This window comes from Tachyglossus aculeatus, chromosome 3, assembly GCF_015852505.1.
Source record: "Tachyglossus aculeatus isolate mTacAcu1 chromosome 3, mTacAcu1.pri, whole genome shotgun sequence".
Lineage (NCBI taxonomy): Eukaryota > Metazoa > Chordata > Mammalia > Monotremata > Tachyglossidae > Tachyglossus > Tachyglossus aculeatus.
In genome coordinates this window covers 68,385,003-68,411,675 of record NC_052068.1, presented here as the reverse complement: position 1 = coordinate 68,411,675, position 26,673 = coordinate 68,385,003, and the positions used below count along the sequence as shown (strand labels likewise).

Here is a 26,673-nt window from a genome sequence, read left to right as displayed (position 1 = left end):
ATTTAATCCCCACTTTACACATGGGGAAATTGAGGCATTGATAATTTAAAAGACTAATCCATGGTCACACAGAAGAAAAGTAGCAGAGTCACTCCCTGTCCTGAGGTCTTTACACTAGTCAATGCTGCTTCCTCAAAAAAAATTTAATAAATCATTGGTATTTACTGAGCATTAGCACTTCTGTGGACAAAGCATGGCACTGAGGCTTTTGGAAGAATACAATAGAATAGTTAGACAGGTACTCTCTCCTGAAGGAATTTACATTCTCATAGAGGGGGAGATGGACATTTAAATCCAGTACAGGGGAAGCATCAGAGTATATGGATAGGTACATAAGTGCTATTCGGTTGGGAGTGTGATGAGTATCAGAGTATTATTGGGGTGCAGGTGTGATAAGCGCTTCATTTTACTATCTACCTCCCTCTTTAGTCTCTAAACTCTTTTAGAGACTAAAAGAGTGGGGATCGTGTCTACCAAATCAGTTGTGTTTTGCTCTCCCAGGTACTTAGCACAGTGCTCTGCACACAGTAAGCACTCGACAAATACTGTTCATTGATGGATGTACCTAGGGAGTATGGCCTTAGGTGTCTAAGTGATAAAAGGGAAAGGAGATTAGGGAGGGTAGATTAGGGAGGGTAAGGGAGAGCTTCCTGGAGGAGAAAATACATTAATCAGAGTTCGAAGATAGGGAGAGTGGCAGTCCGTTGAATATGAATAGGGAGGGAGTTCCAGGTAGGAGAGAGAGGTGTCCAAGAGATGAATGGCAAGGGAATGAGAGGGAAGCATAATGAATAAATTGGGTATTAGGGAAGGGAAGCATGAAGGCTGGGATGAGACAAGGAGGAGTGAGGATAGGTTGTAGGGAAAGAGCAGATTAGGTGCCTTAAAACCTGTAGAGAGGGGTTTCTGTTGGGTGCAGAGGTGTTTGGTCAACCTCTGGAAGTTTTAAAGGACTGGGGAGATGTGCACAGAATACATTTTTGGAAAAACGATAAGGACAGCAAAGTGAAGTATTTCAATTCATTTTTGAGGATCCCACCTGCGCTTTAATTACTATAGAAATCCCTGCCTCATTTTAAATCCAAAGAGAAGGTGGATTTTGTATAATTTGGCATAGTTCACCTGAAAAATTCTACATTGAGTTCATAGAGTTAAAAGCCGCCACCCAGATCCTCAGTGGAGTGTGGGGACTAGGATAAGTAGGGAACCTAAATGTGTTATACTTGTCAATCTAGTCCATGTATTGACATCAAGATTCCTGATGTTGTCTTGAAAAGTGGGACTAGTTGTACCCACTTCAGTTATGGTCTGTAACATTTTTAGGCCCACGTACCACCTGTATTAATTGGATGCTGAGCACTAGACATTGTGGCTGACACGACTTGATGCTGAGTAATTATTTTAAGGAAAGCAAGAGAAGTGTTATAAACCTGATAAGAGCAAAGTGGGAATATGGCAATTATCCAATTTTATAGAAGCAGCCAATACCCTAAAATAGATGGGTCTGGTTTGGCGGGTTCCATGGCCTTGAGCTTTCAGACAATTGTCAACTTTCCAATAGACAAGCTTCTGTGTGGACCCACCTTCCCTTGCTATTCACGACTTAGCCCAGGATCAAACAATGATAGTGTCTTGTACTCATATAACACCGTTTATTTTCCCACAAATGATGATCTCATTTTATCCTTATTGCATCCTTATGAAGTAGAGGCGGGAATTATTCTCCTCATATCTCGAGATAGAACCAAGGGTGAGAGATTGACCCAAAGTTACACAGTAAGCCACTGACAAAATCAGAACTGGAATCCAGCCACTCGACTCCCAGACACATGTCTTTTCCTTGGTTCTAACCCCTGTGGCTGTGTGAACTAGACGAGCTTATGTAACATTTCTGGATCTTAGTTTTCTTCCTATACAATGGAGACAGTCCCATTTCCCCTCCCTCACTTCTGTGGGTGAAAGGATTCACTCCAGCGATCCTGTAGACATAAAAGAGCGTGGAGTTCTTCAGAAGTATAGAGGGGTGGGATAGAAATCTGGGGCTTCATTATTCAACCTGATTTTCCCAAATGAGTAGAGGGAGAACAGAGTAGCCAGGTGTCCAAAGCAAAGTTTCTATAGGCTTAGGAGGTCTTGAGCTCACCCTAACCGTGTCTTTGGCCATTTTTTAAATGGTATTTGTTAAGCACATACCATGTGCCAGAGACTGTACTAAGCACAGTCTTGGTGGCAGGGAGGCTACTGGGTTTCAAAAGCAATTCAATCATTTGGCAATCCATGCATCCAGTCAGTCCCCTAGACTACCTTCTCCATGCCAACCTCCCTGAGTGCCCAGTTCCGGTAAAAAAAAAATAGCACACACCAGGGTAGGTTACCATCCCTCTGGGTAATTTGGAATAGTTAATAGGTGCCCAACCTTTCATTTTCTGTATCACTGCATTGAGGACTGATCCTCTTTGCAGTTTAAGACCTTCACTTCCCTTTTATTGGTCTCCAAGTGGTGAAGAGGATTGCTCAGTTATATAGCTGAACTCTGATACCCTCTTTGTATTGCTCCCAAAATAAAATGGTTTAATTAAGATGACTTCCTAATATCTGATGCAGAAGAATGGAAAATAATTTCACCTAGCAAAACCTACTCTTTTTTACTGCATCTTTTCTCACTCTTTCTGTCTCTGTCTCTCTCGCCCTCTCCCTGTAGTGCTCTATGTCTGTGAGTGCATCCTGTCTCTGTGTGTTTGTGTGTCCACAGTGTGGGTGTCTGATGATTGACTTGTCCTCCCTTTATCATGAACAGAGTCTTAAGTTCCAGAAGTTTAGTTCTTCAAGGTTTCTCCAATCCCATTTATACAGTGCCCTGAACACAGGGACACTCAGTGTAGTGCTCAGATCCCTGTAAATGCATAATATAGTGCTTCCCAAGTGCTTAGTACAGTGCTCTGCACACCACAGTAAGTTCTTAATAAATACGATTGAATGAATTAGGTGCTCAGTGGTGTTCTGTGCATCCAGAGATTGGTTGGAACAGTGCTATTCACACCAAAGGCTGTCAATCAATATTGTTGATGCTTGATACTGAAGGAAAATTAGGAATGACTGTCACATTCATTTCCCCTCCCATCTCCTATCAAACACAAAATTGTTTCCATAGTTTCCTTCAGAAACCGGTCCGTTTAGCTGATTCCTAGTTCATATTTTGGGAAAATGACAAGGGATACTTTACCAGTACAGAAACCCATCTGCTTCCATCTCAGTGAAAATATTCTCAGGTGGGCTCTGGGATTTCTGATTTTTTCGCAAACCCCTCACCATTCCTTCCCTCTCACTAAACAAAGCTTCCACCTGTTCCTGTTGAGGGTTTGGGGCTGATGTTCTGACAGATTGTAAACCCCTCCACTAGAGTGTAAACTTCTTGAGGGCAGGGATTGAGTCTACCATCTCTAATCCTGGTTCTATCATTTGCCCTTTATGTGACTTTGGGCATGTCACATCTTCTGTTTCTCAGTTACCTCACCTGCGAAATGGGGATTAAATACCTCTTAGACAATGACCACCATGTGGGCCTGAGACCTAAGAAATAGCAACAGCCACTGTCAATGTTATTCAGGTCCCATAGCTAAGCAAAAAACTGGAAAGGAAGTGGGTGTGGTTCCTCACAGCCCAGCACTCTTCCCTCAGTACTATGCTACCAATTGCTCTCTTTAATTAAATACAGAATGAATAGTTAATTAGTAGTAACAGTAATAATAATGTTGGTATTTGTTAAGCACTTACTGTGTGCCAAGCACTGTTCTAAGCACTGGGGTAGATACAAGGTAATCAGGTTGTCCCACATGGGGCTCACAGTCTTCATCCCCATTTTACAGATGAGGGAAATTACAGAGAAGTTAAGTGACTTGCCCAAGGTCACAGAGCTGACAAGTGGCTGAGCCGGGATTAGAACCTATGACCTCTGGCTCCCCAGCCCGTGCTCTTTCCACTGAGCCATGCTGCTTCTCTATTTATTGAGTATTTATTTATAGTAGTATTTATTGAGTGCTCGCAGTACAGAACACTGTACTATGCTGCAAGGTTTTTGTGGGCAGGGAATGTGTCTACCAACTCTGTTATACTCTGCAAAGTGCTTAGTAGAGTGCTTTGCACACAGAAAGCCCACAATAAATACCACTGATTGATTGTGAGAGTACAAGAGAGAAAATAACAGTGATAATGGTGGAATAATAATGATGATATTGGTATTTGTCAAGCCCAAGAATTAGACTAAGCACTGAGGTAGATACAAGAATATCATGTCAAGCACAATCCCTCTCCCATATGGAACTCTCAGACTAAGTAGAAAGGAGAACTGGTATTTAATTCCCAAATGAGGAAATTGAGGCACAGAGAAGTTAAATGATTTGCCCAAGGTCACGCAGCTGGCAAGTGGAGAAGCTAGGAGAAAATGGTGAAGTACTTTAAGTGCTTTCCACGGCAATACAGTATATACATTTTCAGAATGGCTTTGGGTTGATATGAGTAAGGTGCTGTGAATTCTTAGAGAAAGGCTTCAGAAGAGGATAGAACTTCTGCCATTCACCTCTGCCTCAATTGAGAGATCAATCTCTTGAAGAAAAGAAGGGCTAGCTGAATTCTACAATGTCTTACTTGTGTACCAATGCTCATATTATGATGTCAGTTCTTGGAATCAAGGGACCTTAACCTTTTGTGCTCCTTGTAACTTTGAAACAGGAGTGGACGCTGGGCTTCTATGTCCACCACCTGCCTGGGTACTAGACGGCCAAATCAAAGCGATGGAACAAAGGGAAAAAGCTTTAGCACAAATCGGAGGGCTTTATGGTCTTGAGAAAAATGCTCCAATTGGAATTTTATTCCTTTGGAAAACGTGTTGTTTAATTTCTCCCTCTTTTTCTTTCCACAGGCAGTGGAAACCAACCTGGCTTCAAAGGATAGTCACTGGGTCTATGTTAATGAGGTAAGGAGAGTCACAAGAACAGTTTGCAGCTTGGGTTAATGGCTTTCATCCCTAATTACTCCTCTAAACCCACCCAGTTATGCATCACAGACCACAGTGCATTCTTTGATTTTGTTTCCTTAAGTATTTCAAACAAGAACATGAATTTACTGGGCGCCAGAGATATATCATAAAAATTGCTACAGACTCTCCAAAATCAAATTCTGGCCCCTAGTTTGTAATTGAATGTCAAGATATATTTTTGCTTTACCTGATCTGCTAATTTGGAGGTTTAGGAGAGAAGATATAGACAAAACTTCATCAATAATCCTGGTGGTATATTTTAAACATGCACTCCCTGCCAAACACTATGCTAAGGGCTGGGGAAGATGCAAGATAATCAGATCAGACATAACCCACTAACATCAGCCTTCAGAATCTCTTAACTCTTTTCATTAGTTATCACTTATAAAGGGAATGCAGCAACAAAGCATAAATATATCTTGTTCTCTCCCTCAGTCAATTAGTCAGTGACATTTTAAAGCCACTTACTGTGTGTAGAGCACTATACTAAGTGCTTGGAAGAGTACAATGCAATAGAGATGATATCCTTGTTCCCTGCCCACAGGAACCTTACAGACTAAGCCATCTTACAGATTCTCTTCTCTACTATACAGTTTTTGCCTTTTCTGCATAATCAATCAACAGTATTTATTGAGCAGTGACTATGTGCAGAGCACTGTACAGCAGAATTATCAGACATGTTCCCTGCCCATAATGAGCTTTCAGTCTAGAGGGGGAGATAGATACTAATATGAATAAATAATAGTTTATAATATATACTGTCTAATTTAAAGATATATGCATGTGATGTGGGGTTGGGCTGGGGCGAATATCAAATGTCCCAAGGTCATGGATCCAAGTGAATAGATGATGCAGAAGGGAAAGAAAGCCAGGGAAAAGAGTGTTTAATCAGGGAAGGCATCTTGAAGGAGATAATGACCTTAATAATGTTTTGAAGGTGAAGAGATGGTGGTCGGGTGTACATGGAAGGGGAATTACAGTCCTGGGGAAGTAAGTGGCTAAAGGGTAACTAAGGTGATCTGAAGCCCCTAGAATAATTGACACATTCCAAGTCCTCCCATTTTGTGAAAATAAAACTTTTATTATCTGGAATACATTTTCTTTTGATGATGATGATGATAATAATAATAATAATAATAATAATAATAATAGTATTTGTTAAGCGCTTTATATGTGCCAAGCACTGTTCTAAGCTCTGGGGGAGATACAAGGCAATCAGGTTGTCTCATGTGGGGCAGTCTTAATCCCCATTTTATAGATGAGGGAACTGAGGCACAGAGAAGTTAAGTGGCTTGCCCAAAGTCACACAGCTGACAAGTGGTGGAGCCGCAATTAGAACTCATGACCTCTGACTCTCAAACCCGGGCTCTTTCCACTAAGTCACACTACTTCTACCTCCTTTTGATGCTGTAATTTTCTGACTTAATTTTGAATTGCAAATATAGCGACTACAGTCATTGTCTTATTTTAATGATTACCCAGGTAGTATGAAATAGCTTCTATTTCCACGGCCCACTTTTCACTTTTCCTTCATTGATTCACATATTATTAGCTTTCTATTTTGTCTACACCAGTGCAAGGCAGTTACAGTAACTATCCATCCACCTTGTGGCACTTACAGTAACATTCTCTAATTAAAGAAAGGGACATTAAATTCCACAGATTAACCACATCATAAAGACACCTTGATCTTCATGCCCTATGCTTAGTCAGCTTCTACAGAAGACCAGAAGGGCACAGGAAAACGTTGCATTCATTTGTAAACACAGAACACATAGCCTGTCACTTAACGCAGATGACTCTTGGCTTTCAGTTTGGAGTATTTCTGGTGTTCCAATTCAGTTTGTTACAACTGAAAAATCCCATAAGACATTTATAACAATCTGCCCCTTCCTCTCAATCCAAACCAATGTCACTCCGATCTGAGCACTTGTTATATCCTGCCTCAACTACTGCATCAGCCTCCTTGCTGATCTCCCTGACTCCTGCCTCTCCAATCCCCAGTTCATATTTCACTCTGCTGCCACGATGATTTTTCTTAAAAAAAGCTCAGTCTAGATTTCCCCTCTCCTCTTACATACCTCCAATTATTATTTATCCAACTCCTCATCAAACATAAACTCCTGTCCGTTGTCTTTAAGGTACGCAATCAGTTCTCCCCCTACCTTACCTTACTGATCTCCTACTACATCCCAAACTATGCATTTCTTTCCTTTAACACCAATCTATTCACTTGTACCTTGATCTTGTCTTTCTTGCTGCCAACTCCTTCCCACATCCCTTCTGTTGCTTGGACCGCTCTCCCCATTCATATCCAATTGACCACCACTGTAACCATCTTTAAGGCCCAATTAAAATCATAATTCCTCCAAGAGATCTTCCCCAAAACCCCATTTCCCCTATTTGCCCTCCCCTCTGTCACTTATGCACATAGATCTGTACTCCCTAAGGACTTTGAGTTTCACCTCACCCCCACAGCACTAATGTACTATCCAATTGTAACTTATTTTAGTGTCTGTCTTCCCCTCTCATCTGTAAACTCCTCATGAGTAGGGATTGTATCTACCTACTTTATTGTATTTTGCTCTCCCAAGTACTTAGTGCAATGCTCTACACACAGTATAAACTCAATAAATACCACTGATTGATTGATTGACATGCAACAGTAAGCAGTAGTTATTTCTTAAACAATTTCACTTGATGGTGACTGGTGAATATGCCAATGGAAGGCTTCCATTGAGATTTCATGATACAAGAGATTGTAGCAATTAGCTCACTGGCCAACCTTCAGGTGTATGAAACATGGAACAAATGGTGATATAATGCTCTTTCAAAGGCAGGCACTGAGGCACCAACGACTAAGCTCTCTACATGAAATTGAGTTAAAACATATAGTTAGGCAGCTGCTTGAATCTGAACTTTTGTGTAATTAAAAGAAATGAGAATTCGATTCCCATATTATTCATTCAATCATATTTATTGAGCACTTACTGCGTGCAGAGCACTGTAATAAGTGCTTGGAAATTACAAGTCGGCAACATATAGAGATGGACCCTACCCAACAATGGGCTCACAGTCTAGAAGGGGGAGACAGACAACAAAATAAAATATGTATACAGGTGTCAAAATCGTCAGAACAAATAGAATTTTATCTATATGCACATCATTAACAAAATAAATAAAGTACTGAATACAACTATGCCCACATAAGGAAGTTGGAGCGGTCTCAAGTGGAGGTGAGAGCTGAGGAGGAGCTCTGTGGAAGGAGCCTAGCTAAGGAAAATGGTCAGTGCCATTTGGGGGCAGGGCTGTGAAGGTGACAACCAACTCTTCTCCGTATTCACAGAAAACCAAACCAGAGAAGAGAGGCTTAAAGTAGGAGGGATTCCAGTAAGAATCAGGGGAAAACGTCTTGATTATCAGGCTGATGAAACACTGTAATGGGCTACTTAAGGGAGACTTCAGGACCTCCTGCTGCAGGTTTTGAAGATGAGAACAGACACCACCTTCCTTCCCTGGATGGCTGCAAGCCCTCCTGGGAGGTAGGGACGAGACTAAATGACCTCCAGATCTAAGGTTCTAAGATGAATAATGCCAATTGGTGTCAGGGTTCCAGCTTCCATGTGGAACAGTTATCAGTCAATTAATAGTATTTGTTGATTGTAGAATTTAAGCTCCTTGTAGACAGAGATTGCATCTACCAACTCTGATAGTACTTTCTTAAGTGCTTAATACAGAAAGTGTTCAATAAATACCATTGATTTATTGTGCACTTGCTGTGTGCTGAACATTGTACTAAGAACTGGAGATTATGGTCTATCATAAATGAAGCGGGTGGGAGTTGCAGGCCAGAGGGAGAATGTGTACATGGATGTCAGCAGTGAGATCAAGGTACAGTGAGTAGGTTGGCACTAGAGGAGCAATGAGTGAAGACTGGATTATAGTAGGAAATCTGTGAAGCAAGGTAGGAAGGGGAGAGAGCTGATTCAGTACTTTAAAGCAGATGGAAGCGGTTTTCCATGTGATGCAGAGGTAGATGGGCAACCTCTGGAGAGAGGAGTGGGGAGATGTGGACTTTATTGTTTTTAGAAAAATGCTCTGGACAGTAAAGTGAAGTACGGAGTGTAGCAGGGAGAGACAAGAGGCATGTTGGTCAGTGAGGAGGCTAATGCGGTAGTCAAAGTGGGGTATGATAAATGCTTGGTTATGCATAGAAGCAGTATGGATGTAGAGGAAAGGACAGATTGTAGCAGTGTCATAAAGGTAGAACCACAGGATTTGGTGACAGATTTAAAATGTGGGTTGAATGAGAGAGATGAGTGAAGGATATTGGCAGGGTTTCAGGCTTGTGATACAGGGAGAGGAGTGGTGTTTGCAGTGGTGGGAAGGACAGGAGGAGGACAGGGCTTGAGTGGGAACAGGAGTTTGACATAGACTGAAATCTATGGAATTCAGGACCTTGTCGAGTGGTCAACCTTCTCTTTTTTTTTTCCTTTGGCTTGGCTTCATTTCAGTAGATATTTATCTTCTGTGAACTAGACAGATATGCCTTTTATTTATTTGTGAATTAATGAATGTGTTTCCATCCAAAATGCAAATTAAGTTTTTTGATGGCTGGGACTATCATGTTGAATATTATTTATGCCTAGTTACATTCTAAAAGCACTCGACACATTTTATATCATTCTATACCACCATGGAACTCTGAGGAATTATCTTGCAAAAGCATTGTGGAATTTGGCCATATTTTTGTGCCTTTAAATGACCTTATGTGGCTTAATGGAAAGAGCACGGGCTTGGGAGTCAGAGGTCATGGGTTCAAATCCTGGCTCCACCAATTGTCAGCTGTGTGACCTTGGGCAAGTAACTTAACTTCTCTGTGCCTCAGTTACCTAATCTGTAAAATGGAGATGAAGACTGTAAGCCCCACGTGGGACATCCTGATCACCTTGTATCCTCACCAGCACTTAGAACAGTGCTTTGCACATAGTAATTGCTTAACAAATGCCATCATTATTATTATTATCATTATAATTACCATTTTATTTTAACATCAGAGATTTCAGTAATGTAATCATTCTCACCAGGTGAAAACTCATCTTCTGGAGCTGAATCACTATTTTCCCCTTATTTAAGAGGAACGTATTACATAATAATGATAATCCAATCATAATAATGAAAATATTATTGATTTTGATTTACTAGCAAAATCAAATTTTGAGCAAAATAATGTACTGTTTTTAATAACTTTGTTGGATGTGGTTGGTTGAGTTAGAGTTGAAGATGTGCTGTCATCCCTTCCCTATCAACATCAGAGAGAAGCAAAGTTGAGTGGTAAGTCCACTCTATTTGTTCTGTTTTCTGCTTCCAGATTTGAGAAAGTAATGAAGGATTTTTTTGGAGACAGGGACAGAATCTGCTTCTTAGCCAACTGGGAAAGTTTTCCAGCTCAAGCTCTTCCAAGCATCATCAAAGCACTTTGAAATATTATCAAAACACTTGATAACTGCAATATGCAGATAATAATAATACCAATAATGATCATTATGGTATTTGTTAAGTGCTTACTATGTGCCAGACACTGTACTAAGCATTGGGGCATATACAAGCAAATCGGGTTGGACACAGTCCCTGTCCCACATGGGGCTCACAGTCTGAATCCCCATTTTACAGATGAGGGAACTGAGGCACAGAGAAGTGAAGTGACTTGCCCAAGGTCACACAGAAGACAAGTTGCGGAGCCGCAATTAGAGCCCATGACCTTCTGACTCCCATGCCCGCGCTCCATCTACCATGCCATGCTGCTTCTATATGACTTTCCTCTCTTTAACCCACACAAAAAGACATGTAAATTATTATACATCACTTTGGAGGTTCAGCATAGCACTATGAACTTACAATGAGTCTCAAGAAAATCCAAGTTAGGTAGCTAGTTCTGTATATAAATCCAAGAAACTCTACAAACAGATAATTTCATTGGAAACACTGAACCTGTTGCTGTCAGCAAATTTTGCCATCAGTAGTTGTCCCTTGGATCAAAAATGTTGCTGCTGCTGTTGAGACTGTAGCCATGAGTGCCGATGTCTTTGTGAATCTCTTGCATGCCTGAACCCTTTGTTCATGAAATTCAGTGTGACATCCTCCTTGATCTCTTCTCTGTAGACCGTAAACTTGTTGTGGGCAGGAAATGTGTCAGTTTATTGAATACTCTCCCAAGGGCTCAGAACAGTGCTCTGCACACAGTAAGCACTCAATAAATATGATTGATTGAATGAATGACTGAAGGTGAGCATGGCTCAGGCACAAATGGAGAAGAGGCAAATGGTATGCTCTACCATCAATAGGACATGCTCTTGAGTTGTTGCTGCCATAGTGGCACTGGTTTAAACTGAGCCATCCCCACTCTCTTTCCTCATCCGCCTGTGTCAGCTGAATGCTGTCCATGATGGCTGATATAGAAAACAAGTGTAGCATTTAGTCAAAAAGCAGAATATCTCCAAGACCTCAACAATATCAGACCCCACCGTATCCCTACCTATATGGTAAACAGGTGATGCTCATATAGTGTGATATTCAGATTAGATAGTATGATACTCAGTATGCTTGTATGCATCCTATGATAGTATGATACTCCGACAGTAAAAATTGGTAGGAGGGGGCAGGGACTTTTCCATTTTATTGCAAAGCCAGGGGAAAAGCAAAAAAAAAAAAAATAATAATGCATTTGTTAAGGGCTTACTATGTGCAGAGCACTGTTCTAAGCACTGGAGAGGATATAAGGTTATCAGGTTGTCCCATGTGGGGCTCACAATCTTAATCCCCATTTTTACAGATGAGGTAACTGAGGCACAGAGAAGTTAAGTGACTTGCCCAAAGTCACACAGCTGGCAATTGGCAGAGCTGAGATCCCACAAGAGCAACAGCAGCACCAAAAAAATAATACTTGGCCATCATTTACACCCCTGGAAAATAGCAGGATAATCAGACAGGGCAGTTGTTTCAGGGGGCAGCACAACCTCACAAGACTCTTACCTTGGAGCAGAATTGAAGCACTGATAGCAGCTGTTGTCAGCTACTGCTTTGTGGAGAAAGGATTTCTCTAAAGCAAGGTGCATCCAGATCCCATAGTGCAGTGGATAGGGCACAGGCCTTGGACCCAGAAAGGCATGGTTTCTAATACTGAATCTTCCACTTGTCTGCTGTGTAACCTTGGGGAAATCACTTCTTTGTGCTCTAGTTACCTCATCTGTAAAATGGAGATTACAACTATGAGCCCCATGTGGGACCTGGACTGTGTCCAGCCTGATTACCTTGTATCCTACCCTAAGTGCTTAGAACAGTGCCTAGCACATAGTAAGCACTTAACAAATGCTATTTTTATTATTATTATTATTACTAGGCAGTATTTCCTCAACAGTGCTGTGAGGCAATCCATAGCCAAGTGATGGCTTATTTTCTGGGAGATGAATTCTCTTTATCACACAGATTTTGAGTAGACAGTGAAGGAGCAGGCTAGAAAATGTAAACGGAACTCACTCCTCCATATTAGACAGGAAGACAGAAGCAGACAAATCCTGGAATCCTAGAAACTACTTTTCTGGGGTGGGGTCAGTGGAAGGGAACCTTACTGCCTTCTTGTTGCCTGCATCCTCTTTATACACCATTGCTGAATGAGAGTCTCACTTTCAATATGCAAATGATTTACACTCACCTCCAGTGTTATGTTTTGAAATCAATCAATTGCCTTTATTTTGTGTTTACTGAGTTCAGAGAACTGCACAAAGTGTTATCCTTATCTCTAATAAAATAGAGTAGGTAAATGTGATCCAGGCCCATAAGGAACTTATAGCCTGGAGGGAAAGATAGACTTTAAAATAAACCACAGATAGATATCTATGTATGCGCTGTCAGGATGGAGTGAAAATCAAAGTGCTTAAGGGGTACACTTGGGTGGTACAAAAGGAGAGAGAATAGGGGAAGGGAGGGCTTAGTCAGATAAGGCCGCTTGGAGGAGATGTGAATTAGTATGAGCCTGGGAGTTAGAAGGACCTGGGTTCTAGTTCCGGCTCCACCACTTGTTTACTATGTGAGCTTGGGCAAGCCACTTAAATTCTCTGTGCCTCAGTTACCTCATTAGTAAAATGGGGATTACAACTGTGAGCCCATGTGGAACATGGGCTATGTCCAGCCTGATTACCTGTATCTACCCCAGTGCTTAGAACAGTGCCAGACACATAGTGAGCACTTAACAAATAGCATTAAAAGCAAAATTAGTAGAGCTTTGAAGATGAGGAGAGTGTGGTTTGTTGGATACAAAAGGGGAGGGAGGCCAGAAGGAGGCTGTGGGGAAGAGGTTGAGTGAGAAGGAAGAGATCAAGGTATGGTGAGTACGGTTGGTATTAGAGAAGCAAAGTGTGTGGGTTGTGTTGTAATAGATCAGCAAGTTAAGGTAGGATGGGGAGAGCTGATTAAGTGACTTAGAACTAATAATAAGGAGTTTCTACTTGAAGTGGAAATGGATGGAGATTTTGGAGGAGTGGGGGGATGTGGACTAAACTTTTTTGGATAAATGATCTGCATAGCAGAGTGAAGTATTGACTGGAGAGGGAAGAGACAGGAAGTACAGAGGTCACTGAGGAGACCAATCAGTTGTTGGTAATAATTGAGCAATTAGGATGTGCAGAGCACTGTACTAAGCACTTGAGAGACTACAGTACAACATAATTAGTAGAAGGAGATAGACTTAAATATAAATAAATAAATTATGAATAGGTACATAAGTGCTGTGGGGATGAGGATGGGGCTTGAAGTGTGCAGATCTAAGTGCAATGGCAAACAGAAGGGAGAGGGAGTAGTGGGGAAATAGGGGGCTTAGTCAGGAAAAGCATCTTGGAGCAGATGTTTTTTCAGTAAGACTTTAAAGGTGGGGAGAGTGGTGATCTGTTGTACATGGAGATGGAGGGAGTAACAGGTAAGAGGAAGGTAGTGGGAAAGGGGCTGGTGGTGAGATAGATAAGCTCAAGGAACAGAGAGCAAGGTGGTGCTAGAGGAGTGAAGTGTGCAGTCTGGGATGTAATAGGAAATCAATGAAGTAAGGATTGAGCACTTTAAGCCAATGATAAGACATTTCTGTTTGATGCAGAGGTGGATAGACAACCACTTGAAGTTCTTCAGTGGGGAGACTTGGACTGAATTATTTTTAGAAAAATGATCCGGGCAGCAGCCTGAAGTATGGACTGGATTCAGGAGAGACAGGAAGCAGGGAGGTCAGCAAGGAGGCTGATATAGCTAGCCATCAAGGTAGGTTAGGGTAAGTGCTTGGATTAATGTGGAAGCAGTTTGGATGGAGAGGAATAGATTTTAATGATGTCGTGAAGGTAGAACTGAAAGGATTTGGTGACAAATTGAATATGTGGGTTAAATGAAAGTGATGAGTTGAGAATAATGCCAAAGCTATGGAGTTTTGAGACAAAGGAGGCTGGTGGTCATGCCTGCAGTGATGGAAAATCTCTGGGAGAGCAGGGTTCAGGTTTAAGATTAGGAATTCAATTTTGGACATCTCTTCCATTATAGGGACATCCAAGAAGAGATGTCTTGAATGCAGGACTAAACATGAGACTGCAGGGAGGAGAGATTGGGGTGGGAGAGGTAGTTTAGGAAACCATCTGCATAGCGGTGGTAGGTGAAGCCATGGGAGTGAACGAGTTCTCTTAGGGAGTGAGTGTAAATAAAGAATAGAAGGGGACCCAGAACTGAACCTTAAGTGACTTCCACAGTTATATGGTTGGCGGCAGAGGAAGAGCCAACAAAAGAGACTGAGAAGGAGCACCCAGGGAGATAGGAAGAAAACTAAGATAGAACACGATCAGAGAAGCCAAGGTTAGATAGTGTTTCCAGGAGAAGGTTTATTCTAATGTGTCAAAGGTGGCTGAGAGGTCAAGAAGGGTTAGGGTGGGATAGATGCCATTTAAGTTGTCCAGAGGGTCATAAATGACCTCAGGGAGGGCAGTTTCTGTGGAGTGGAGGAGGCAGAAGCCAGACTGCAGATGTCAAGGATAGAACTGGAGAGATAGTCGAGGCAGTGGGTGTAAACAACTTGCTCAAGTAATTTGGAAAGGAATGATTGGAGGGAAATAGGATGATAATTGGAGGGCACCATATGGTTGATGGAGGGTTTTCTCTAGGATGGGTGATCATGGGCATAATACATGGGCAACAGACTCGTTTATTTCCTTTCCTGCAGTATGCAAGGAGCATGTTTGCTGACACTACTGTACTCTCCAAAGGGCTTAGTACAGCACTCTCTGCAGACTAAGTGTTCAGTAAGTTCCACTGACTGACTATGCTGCTGCCTCTGACAAGGTTAGGGTTTTATGAAAATGATGATAATGGTATTTGTTAAGCATTTAACTATGCACAGGACACTGTACTAAGCACCGGGGCAGATACAAGATAGTCTGATCTGTGACAGTCCCTGTCCCACATGGGGCTCAAAACCTAAGGGAGAGGCACTACAGGTATGGAATTCATATTTTACAGATGTGGAAACGGAGCCGCAGATAAGTCAAATGGCTTGTAAAGGTCATTCATTCATTCAATCATATTTATTGAGTGCTTACTGTGTGCAGAGCACTGTACTAAGCTCTTGGAAATTACAATTCAGCAACAGAGAGAGGCAATCCCTACCCAGCAACGGGCACCCAGCAGGCAACTGGCAAAGTTAGAATTTGAACCCAGGTCCTCCGAGTTCCGGGCCCATGCTTTTTTAAATAGATCACTCTGCTTTCCCTTTATGGTATATTAAGTTCTAGCCATTGTTAGGTCAGATTGTACTACGTAAAAGATTAAGTACAAATGCCAGAATACATTTTGAGAAATAGGTCTGGGAACTCTAAAATACATCTTCAAGAAAATTGTTGTAAATATGGTTCCTCCCCAAGCCCCTCTTTTATTTTACTGAGATATACATACTCTCTAAGATTCTGGATGAAAAAATTGAATCTATCACCAAAGATCCAAATCGCTAACTTGATTCCTCTTTAACTTAATTCAAGGAAGGATCTCTGAGACAAAACAATCCATTACTCTTGTATGTGCTTTAGACCCCATGTTTTTAGACATGAGTCAATTGCACTAGCAACATACATTGCCATTTTGTAGAGTTTTGACAGAAGGGTGCTCAGCGAATGGATCCTGACACTTTCTACACCTTAAAAATAGATTTAATTACAACCTGCGGTGAACCAGCCTGAAAACGAGAAGTTTGCTTCCCTAGCTGACTGTGATTTTATCTGCTGCTCTTCCATGAAATAGAATCCGGCTGATTATGTCGAACCAGAATCCAATAAGATACCCAGGGAGGACTGTCATAAAACCTGTTTTTACCCCGTACACCTTCTTTCCTCATCTGAAGAATCACTGCCCAGGAACACGTAAGAGTTAAAACGCAACGTTGATTTCAGTGATCTTCCCAGAGAACAATCTAGGATATTGTTTGCCTGTTGTAGCTATTTTGGTTTGTATTGATCAGTGCCGAAAGCAAGGTAAGATGGGCTGGAAGTTGATTCAGGTTATACCCAGGAAAAGCCCAGAACCCCAATGCTGGTTATGAAAATTTTGAACAGCAGCAGTGACTGTGGTCCTTCCAGCCAGAGGAAGCAGTTCCCCTAGGCAGGAAATAGTCTATGGTTCCCAGCTCCATTTCCAGCAGATGGAGATGGAAACTGAGCTTTGGGTGGGGGCTTGGGCGGGATCATCATCAATCATCAATCGTATTTATTGAGCGCTTACTATGTGCAGAGCATTGTACTAAGCGGGATGGGCGGGGGCAGGATGGATTGGGAACAGATGGATCCCCTCAGAGAGTTAGCAGTGCTGGAGGAGATGGTCGCAGGCAACACTGCTAGGAGTGCCTCTCAGTGCTTTCCAAGCACCCCTTGGTCCACCCAGGACCACCTCCCCATCTGTCCAGGGACCCACTGCCACTCACCAACCACTACCCCAAGCCTGGTTTTGGGATAAAAGGGACAATGATGATCCTCTTCTATCCATCCTATCATCCCACCTCTCCTCCCCATCCTGCTTTTCTCTCTCCCAGCTCCCCACACCACCACCTGGGGTGTTTCAGGGAAGACTGAGTGGTTGGAGAGTCAGTCCAGCTCTACAGCCATCCGGAAAGTACACCCATGTTCTCACTTCAAGTGCTGGCAGGAAAGGAGAGAAGAATAATCACCCCTTCTGAGGGGTTTGACAGTAGAGGCTAGAGTAGAGTAAATCACCTGGCTGCTGGTCCCGCCTGTGACATCATCAGTTTACTTTGTATGCCCAGTGTAACATATGTGACATAATGGGTGCTCCAGTAAGAAATATACTCTAGTTTCCACAGAGAAAACAGCCCCAAGACCCATTGATCCATCAATGGTATTTACTGAACACTTACTGTGTACACAGCACTGCATTAAGCGTATGGAAGAGTACAATATAATAGAGTTGATAGGCATGGTCCCTGCTCACAGGGAACATATAATATACAGGGACAGACAGTAAGTACCACAACACAACAAGGGACAACCTCTTTGTGTACCCAACGTGGTTGGGACTGTGGCTCCTACATTGACTTTTTAAGTCACATACACACTAGTGACCTTCACCATCAACAGTATCTTCACATACGAAGGACAACTATGTATATGCATAGTTTTAGCACTGGAGGTGACCCATCATTTTTTATGAGTTTTCTTTGTCCCTAGGGACTGATAAAGAATTCCCAAGTGAAAATCACATGATTCCCAGAGGGAACAAAGCTTGGCATTTGCCTAAAGCACTGCAAACAATTGTGTTCTGAGTGTAATTTCCAGAACTCCCAGGTTGGTGAGTTGCAGCATGGCGTAGTGGATAGAGCATGGGCCTGGGAATCAGAAGGTCATGGGTTCCAATCCCAGCTCCACCATTTGTCTGCTGTGTGACCTTGTGCAAGTCACTTCACTTCTCTGTGCTTCAACTCCCTCATCTGTAAAATGGGGATTCAGACTGTGAGCCGCATAGGACAGGGACTGTGTCCAACTCAACTTGTTGTATTCACCCTAGTCCTTAGTACAGTAACTGGCACAAAGTAAGGGCTTAACAAATACCATTGTTTTTATCAACAAAGGCTCTATCAGGAAGCCATGAAGATCACCTGTCTTCAACGCTCTTCATGATGTGAGCCTGGAAACAAAATGGCATTATGCCATCCTGGTAGTCCTGGCCAAGGAAACCTGTACCATTTTGGGTTGGTGATATGCCAATGCATGTCATCCTCATCATCAGTGTTATTGTCACCCATCATTACCCACATCAACACCGCAAACATCATCCCTGAATGTTGCTTGCACGCACCAGAACAAGGTACATGAATAGAAGCTGGCAGGGCCCCACAAGAAGGCTTTTCTTCCCAGGTTATCCACAGGGTTGTTGGAGAAACTGAACTGTTGAGAAATCTGTGGATGGTCATCACTGAAACTGGTTTTGCTTGTTACAATTGAACAGCCCAGGAGCTGAGAATATGTAAATTGTGCGGATGCCTGGGCTCTTGGGGCAAGATTATAGTTTGAGATTCCAAAATCATTAGCCCCTTCTGTCGGCCAGTATCTTCACTGAAAGTTAGCTTTTTCCCTATGCAGAATTAGGGCAGAAAAAAAAGACTTTCAAGTGGAAAATTCCTTTCGACAAATAAACCCAGCATCCTGCCGACTCAGAGGGTGCAGTGGCTCTAAAAATGTTCTCAGGGGAGTGATTTGTTCAGGCCTTGCTTACCCCCAGGAAGAAGCCAGAATATCTGATAAACCATTAAGAAGAGAAAGGGTTCCCCAAGAATCATTAGATAGAAAATAGAAATCGTAGGGGCAGTTTCTTCAGCCCTAGTAGGTAGTTTCTGGCTAGTCCATTTTCTAACCACACTGTTCATCAGGGTGCTGCTGACTTTGTTAACTCTATTTCTGAGTATGAATATTTTGTTGGACTGCTTAATATGGAAGATGATCAACATAAATGCAGACATCTAAATACCCTGGGGATCAGTTTATTACAGACACAAATCTAAGTTTGCAGTAATAAAATTGGAAATGAATGATTCAAAGCTGGTAGCAAGCTGGTAGCTAAGCTACCCTGTCACTGTTACCCTGTCCTACCGAAGACAAAACAGTAATCCTACCCATAGTTAGGGTGTCAAAAAAAGAACAATGATGTTGGAAATTGCCTGGAGAGATATGGTGTGTAGGAATTCTGAGTTATGGTGATGGACTCTTCCCTAGGGAAATCACTAGGTTGAAGTGCCAAACTGAACAGTAAATAGACAGAGAATAGGCCCTAAAATATTCTTAGATATATGGGAGCATCGCCTTATCATAGCTGGCATTCGATAGCAAAACAGTCAGGGAAAGGTGATTTTATGGTCATCTAAGAATCTGGGAATCCGAATGAAAAATTCAAATGTGCCAGTTTCTAGTGGAAGGCCACTTCAGTCACCCGTCAGTCATCAAGTATGATTATGTGTAAGCTCTATGTGGGCGGGGAATGTGTCTACCAACTCTGTTGTATTTTACTTTCCCAAACACTTACTCCAGTGCTTTGCATATAGTAAGCACTCAATAAATACCACTGATTAATTAATTATGCATAAGCTTTTTGTGTTCAGGGAAAGAATCTATAAACTCCGTTGTAATGTATTTTCCCAAGTGCTTACTTGGTTCAGTGCTCAGCATAGAGTAAGCACTCAGGAAATGACACAAATTGATAGATTGAATGCCATGGGTATATTGCTCTGTGCTAACTTGAGAGACCTAGTAAATAACTATAACAGTCTAATAGCCAATCAAGTTACATATATATATTTGTATATACACATATACATATATATAGCATATTCATTTCTTCAATCGTGTTTATTAAGCGCTCACTGTGTGCAGAGCACTGTACTAAACACTTGGCAAGTGCAATACAGCAATAGAGACAATCCGATCTATTGCATATATTGTATTCATATTTCTATAGATTTATCAAAATATCCATCCTACTTAAAGGTACATCAATGTACACACATATATATGTGTGTGTGTGTGTGTGTGTGTGTGTGTGTGTGTGTGTGTGTGTACTTCTAATTTTATATATCTATATCTAGCTGTCTGCACACTTTTTTATAGTATTAGAAGAAGAGCGAATTGTGTTTGTGAGTTGAAGAATGTGTCAGGTTAACTGGGGAAAAGGTCTTGGGTGGGGCTGGACCTTGAACTGCAATTTAAAAGAGGGAGGGGTCTGAATCTGGTCTATAGGATAATTTGCAAAATGCTCTTTCCTCGGTTATTTGCAACTCTCATTTCATATGCTTTTCAAGTCCAGTAACACTCCCACAGGGGCAGTTGTTCCTTTAAAATGCCTGCTCTGCTGGATAAATCCCTCCCCTGACCTCAGCTAAAACGATTAAACACAACTCTCATTTTCTCGACTTTGCTGGACTCACAGCAGAGTTTCCAAACATGAGGGCAACTCATCTGTGTTGGGAATTCAGACATTATGAAAACCCAACCAGCCTATCTGGGTTGGTAGTCTTATCCTTCCAAAACACATTTCTTGGTTTAAAGTGATTTAGCTGCTCTGGACCGAGCTCTCTCCCATCTTCTTGCTTCCCTCTCCATTGAGCAGAAGAGGAAAAATTGAGAGCTTAGGGAGAGAAAGGAGGTATGTGGGGAGGTGGTAAGTCCATTCTTTCAATGGTACTTGCCCAGCTTCAATTTCAGATTGACCCCTAAAAGGGCTCAGGGAGCTTCAGTAGGATGAAACATCTACATGGCCTAGTGGGAAGAGAATGGGCCTGGAAGTTGGAGGACTGGGATCTAACCCTAGCATTACTATTTGACTGCTGGGTGACTTTGGACAAGACACTGAACTTCTCTGTGCCTTAGTTTCCTTGTAGAATGGGGGATTCAAAACCTGTTCTCACTCTTGCTTAAAATGTGAGCCCCATGTGGGATAGGGATTTTGTCCAGTCAAATTAATTTTTATCTATTCCAGCTCTTAGAATAGTGCTAATCACATAATAAGCACTTAACAAATACCATGATAAATAAAATTAATAATCCAAGATGATAGTGTCAATGTAAGAAACTGGATGAAAGAGGAAGGGCAGGGGAAGAAGAGATGGCATGCCAGTTCAATAGTTGGTCCAGGCTTTAGCAATACCCTGGGCTGGATGGTTGATGTTGGAGCTTTAGCTTAATTCTACAAATACTGAGAGCCCAGATGGTTCTGTGAAGCCGCATGATTTTGGCTCCTTTTTCTGTGATTTTCTTCATCCATGCTGCTCCCAGAGATGGTGTGGCAATTGTCTTAATGTAGCAGAGACAATGCACTTGGTGTCGCTGTCCAGGAGGGGAAATCTTTTTCACTTAGACTATACTTAGGTATTTCTTTGGAGTCCAAAGGCTAGACAAACCATTATGAAGCCCACTTTTCTCCTAAATTTATACCTGGGGTACTCTGCCTTAATATTTGATCACTGAAAATCGTGTTAGCTTTTATCTGCTGAGTGGCTTGTGACTAAATCAATCAAAGGTATTCATTGAGAGCTGATTCTGTGCAGATCCCTGTATGAAGCACTTGGGAGAGTACAATACAATAGAGTTGGTAGACACTTTCCCTACCCAAATGATCCTACAGCCTAAATTTTCTAATCATTCATTTGCTCAAACTATCCTCCTGGTAAGCTGTTGATGATACTAATGGGGAGATTTCATCAGATGAGCAGATGTGGCTCTAAATTCTAATACATGACTGACACTCTCTGACCCTTCTTTCATTAGTAACCAATGACAATGGAGTCTATCTTTCCTGGGGTTCGGGATTTACCTTTGCTGCAGTAGTATTTATTGGGTACATTCACTGTACCGAGCATGTACCAAGCACTTATGAGAGTGGAAAAAAAAAAACCCAAAACAAAAGATATGGTTCCTACCTTTGGGAGCTTAACATTAATTCTGTACTCAAATCAAAACACTTCAGGCAAATGAAGTGATATCGAAGAATGACTAGAAAGTGCCAGGATAGTGAACTTCAGGTGCTTTCATTGAATTCAGAAGTTATAATAATAATAATAATAGTATTTGTTAAATGCTTACCATGTGCCAAATACGGTTCTAATTGCTGGGATGGATACAAGCCTCCACGGGGCTCACAGTCTTTATCACCGCTTTACAAATGAGGTAACTGAGGCACAGAGAAGCTTAGTGACTTGCCCAAAGCCACACAGCTGACAATTGGAGGAGCTGGGATCAGGACCCACAACCTCTGACTTCTAAGCCAGTGCTCTTTCCACTAAGCCACGCTGCTTTACATTTTAGCAAGTAGGAGCTACACACATCAATAGAACAGTGCTTTGCACATAGTAAGCGCTTGACAAATGCCATCATTATTATCAATCCATTTGAGCACCATCCCCTTTCCTAAACTTTGCTCTGTGGTTGAACTTCAAATTTCCTACTATATTTGCTAGTCCCTGGGCTGATAAGTTCTCTTACTGAGTTGTTCCTGAGGACAGTAGCGGGCCACTCAGGATGGGATGCAATCTCAGGCCCTTCCATCCCCTCCCATCAGCAGGTGCCATCTAGTCCTTGGGCCACTCAAGGCCTACTGGGGAGGGGAAGGTTAGAATGGCAGCTCTTTGAGGCAAGCCTGAACTCGTTTTTCCCCTGCCGTAAAGATGAAGCGGGTATGGAAACCCTTAACTTCAGAGACAAAAGATGCTACACCCTCTTTGTCCAAGAAAGAAGCATGAGGCAGCACCTCTACGTCTGCCGAAGAGAGCTGGGACCAACAGGTAGCAAGCTGGGTTTCCCTGGGGTCTCTGCTCATTTGTGGGGGGGGGGTGGGGGGCACTTAGGTGCACACCCGAGGGACCCCATTACCCAAGCACTAACTCTTGTAACTATCTTCGTTTCCTAGAGAAGCAGGGTGGTCTAGTGGAAAGACCATGGTCCTGGATGCCAGAGGAGCTGGGTTCTAATCCTGACTCTGCCCTTGTCTGTTGAGTGACTTTGGACAGCCACGTAACCTCTCTGTGCTTCAGTTTACTCATTTGTAGAATGGGGCTCCAATGCCTATTCTCCCTCCTATTTCTCTCCCATGGCTTCAATTACCACCTCTATGCTTATGATTCCCAAATCTTTATTTCCAGCCCTTATCTCTTCCCTTGCTGCTATCTCACATTTCCTCATGCCTTCAAGAAATCTCTACTTGTATGCCCTGGCAATACCTCAGTTTTAGCGTGTCCAAAACATCTTATTTTATTTTATCCTTATTTTTCCACCCAGTCCATGTCCTCCGTCGATTCTCCCATCAAAGTAGACAGCACCTCCATCCTTCCTGTCTCACAATCCTGGAGATAATCTTGGAGTTATCCTTGACTCCTCTCTCATTCAACCCACATATTCAATCTATCACTAAATCCTACCAGTTCAATCTTCACAGCATGGCTAAAATCCATCCACCCTTTTCATTCATTCAGTCATATTTATTGAGTGCTTACAGTGTACAGAGCACTGTACTAAGTGCTTTTCTGTCCAATCTGCTACCACTTCAATCCAAGCACTTACTCTATCTCAGCATGATGTTTCAGCCTCCTTACTGATCTCCCTGCCTCTTGTTTCTCCCCACTCCAGTCCATACTTCACATTGCTGCCAGGATCGCCTTTTTACAAAAACATTTAAATCATGTCTCCCCACTCCTCAAGAACCTCCAGTGGTTCGTTCATTCATTCATTCATTCAATCCTATTTATTGAGCTCTTAATGTGCACAGAGCACCGTACTAAGTGCTTGGGAAAGTACAGTACAACAGTAAACTGTGACACAGTTTATCAACAGCATTCAGTGTACAGCCATCCACCTGTGCATCAAACTGAAACTCCTTACCATCAGCTTTAAAATATTCTCAATCACCTTTCCCCCTCCTACCTCACCTTGCTCCTCTCCCACTACAAGCCAGCCCGCAAACTTCATTCCTCTAATGCCAACCTACTCATTGTAGCTCAATCTTGTCTCTCTCGCCACTGACCTCTCATCCACCTCCTGCCTCTGGTCTGGAAAGTACTCCCTCTTCATACCTGACTGACAATTATTCTCCCCACCTTCAAAGCCTAAGTGAAGGCACATCTCCTTCAAGAGACCTTCCCTGACCAAGCCCTCATTTCCTCTTTTCCCATTCCCTGCTCCTGATTGACTCCTTTTATTCATCCCTTCCTCAGCCCCACAGTACTTACATATGTATCTGTAATTTACTTATTTAGACTAATGTCTGTCTCTGCCTCTAGACTGTGAGTTCATTGCGGGCAGGAAATGTGTCTATCAGTCAGTCAATTGTGTTCATTCATTCATTCATTCAATCGTATTTATTGAGTGCTTACTGTGTGCAGAGCACTGTACTAAGTGCTTGGGAAGTACAAGTTGGCAACATATAGAGACAGTCCCTACCCAACAACGTGCTCACAGTCTAGAAGTACTTACTGTATGCAGAGCACTGTACTAAACACCTGGGAGAGTACAATATAACAATGTAACCAACATATTCCCTGCCCACAATGGGCTTACAGTCTAGAGGGGGAGGAAGACATCAATATTAATAATGATTAATTAATAAGTACAGACATGTACATAAGTGCTGTGGGGCTGGGATGGGGGATGAATAAAGGGAGAGTGAGGCAGAAGGGAGTGGAGAAAAGGCAGAGATAGCTAAGTCAAGGAAGGCCTCTTGGAGGAGATGTGCTTTCAGTAAGGCTTTGAAGGTGGGGAAAGTCATTGTCTGTTGAATATGAAGAGAGAGGGCATTCCAGGCCAGAGGTAGGACATGGGCTAGAGGTCAGTGGTGAGATAGATGAGATGAAAGTGCAGTTAAGAGGTGAGCTTTGGTGGAGTGAAATGTGTTGGCTGGGTTGTTATAGGAGAGTTGCCAGGGGAGGGAGAAGGAGGCAAGGTGATTGAATGCTTTAAAGCACTCAATAGAAGTTCTATTCTTCCAACACTTAGTATAGCACTTGCCCCACAGTAAGTGCTTAATAATAATGATATTGATAAAAGTTCTCTGTGGTTGACTAGGAGAGATCCAGTCATGTTCCAAAGGCCCTCACTCTTTCTTAGAAAGAATATGGGGAATGTTCCCAATGTGCCAGGGAACAGATGTATTAATTCTTGTTAGCATGAAGAGAGGTTACTGGGCCCCCATACCATTTTTAGTGCTAACTACCATAGGCAATTGAAAAGTTGAAGAGCAAAAGAGGGAAGAGGAGATTATTGCATTTTTTAAATAAAACAATATCAAAGAGCATTATGCTTATAGAAACCCCTTTCTCCCCCCTCTGGTAAATACACACAAAGGTTTTCAAAGGTTAATGATGTCTGAACATTTTCATTCTATAGAAGCTTTCAGATATGTGCCAAGAGTACATGTTATCTTGAACCACATGTCCTCACAGTTTCATCTTCATGTTTTCTTTGGTACAAACTTTCTGGAAATATTCTTAGGTCTTTAAATTATAAATGCAATTAAGAACCGTAATTTCCTGTAATTTCCTCTAGGGAGAAAAAAGATGAGGTGTTAATATGAAACCCAACCATCTAATTTTGCAAGTGGAGATAGTTGAGTACAAATAAAAGTAGATTTAAATATTCCCCAGAGCAAAGCAGCTAGGTATTCCAACCAAAATAATTAAAGTTGTTTGTAACAAGTGAAGAAATAAATGCCATGAGTGATCAGTTCTTTTTATGTTTATTTTACATCTGAATCTGTTTGGAGAAAGAGCAAAGCTTAATTTAAAGCGCCTAACTGCTATTTCATTTTAATGCAGCAAAATAAGAGCAAAGAGCTTAAATGACAGAAGTGGGGATTTAGGTTAGAGGAAGTACTTCTAGAGGAAAGGACTTCAAGATATTGGAAAGGATTCCCAAGGGAGCTTATGAAATTTCTGCCCCTAGTAATTTAAAGGGGATTTATGCTCTATTAAAAATGGCAAAAACAATAATGAAGGAATGGGAAATGCATCCCATATTTTACACCCAACGATAAAGCAACACATTGTGTTGTAGTGGTTTTGGCAAAGGTATCAATCAATCAATTATATGTTTTGAGCCCTTACTGTGTACAGAGTACTGTAATAAGCACTTGGGAAAGTACAATATGTCAGAGTGGGTAGACATATTTCCTTCCTACAGTGAACTTACAGTCTAGAGGGGGAGGCAGGGAATTACAGAGAAGTACTGTAATAAATTACAGATATGTACAGAAGAACTGAAGGGCTGAGGGTGGGTGAATAAAGGGTGCAAATTCAAGTGCAAGAGCAATGCAGAAGAGTGGGAGAAGATGAAAACAGGGCTTAGTCATAGAGGTGTACTTTTAATGGGGCTTTAAAGGTGAGGAGAATGATTGTCACATATGAAGGGGAGAAATTTCCAGGTGGTGGATAGGGGTTGGTGGTGAAATAGACAAAATCGAGGTACAGTGAGTAGGTTAGCATTAGAGGAGCGAAGTTTGAGGACTGGATTGAGGTAGAAAAGCAGAGAGATAAGGTAGATGGGGGCAAGGTGATTGAATACTTTAAAGCCAATGGTATGGAGATT

The 26,673-nt window shown here is 42.0% G+C and overlaps 1 protein-coding gene across 3 annotated transcripts in view; it reads left to right on the top strand.

Moving 5' to 3' along the window:
* GRID1 (glutamate ionotropic receptor delta type subunit 1) overlaps positions 1 to 26,673 on the top strand; it is an 876,503-nt gene that overhangs the window by 645,327 nt on the left and 204,503 nt on the right. For all 3 annotated transcript variants that reach the window (XM_038744273.1, XM_038744274.1, XM_038744276.1), the window contains exon 5: positions 4,919 to 4,972. In XM_038744273.1, the coding sequence (XP_038600201.1) occupies positions 4,919 to 4,972 (54 nt within the window). The remainder of the gene's footprint in view (positions 1 to 4,918; positions 4,973 to 26,673) is intronic.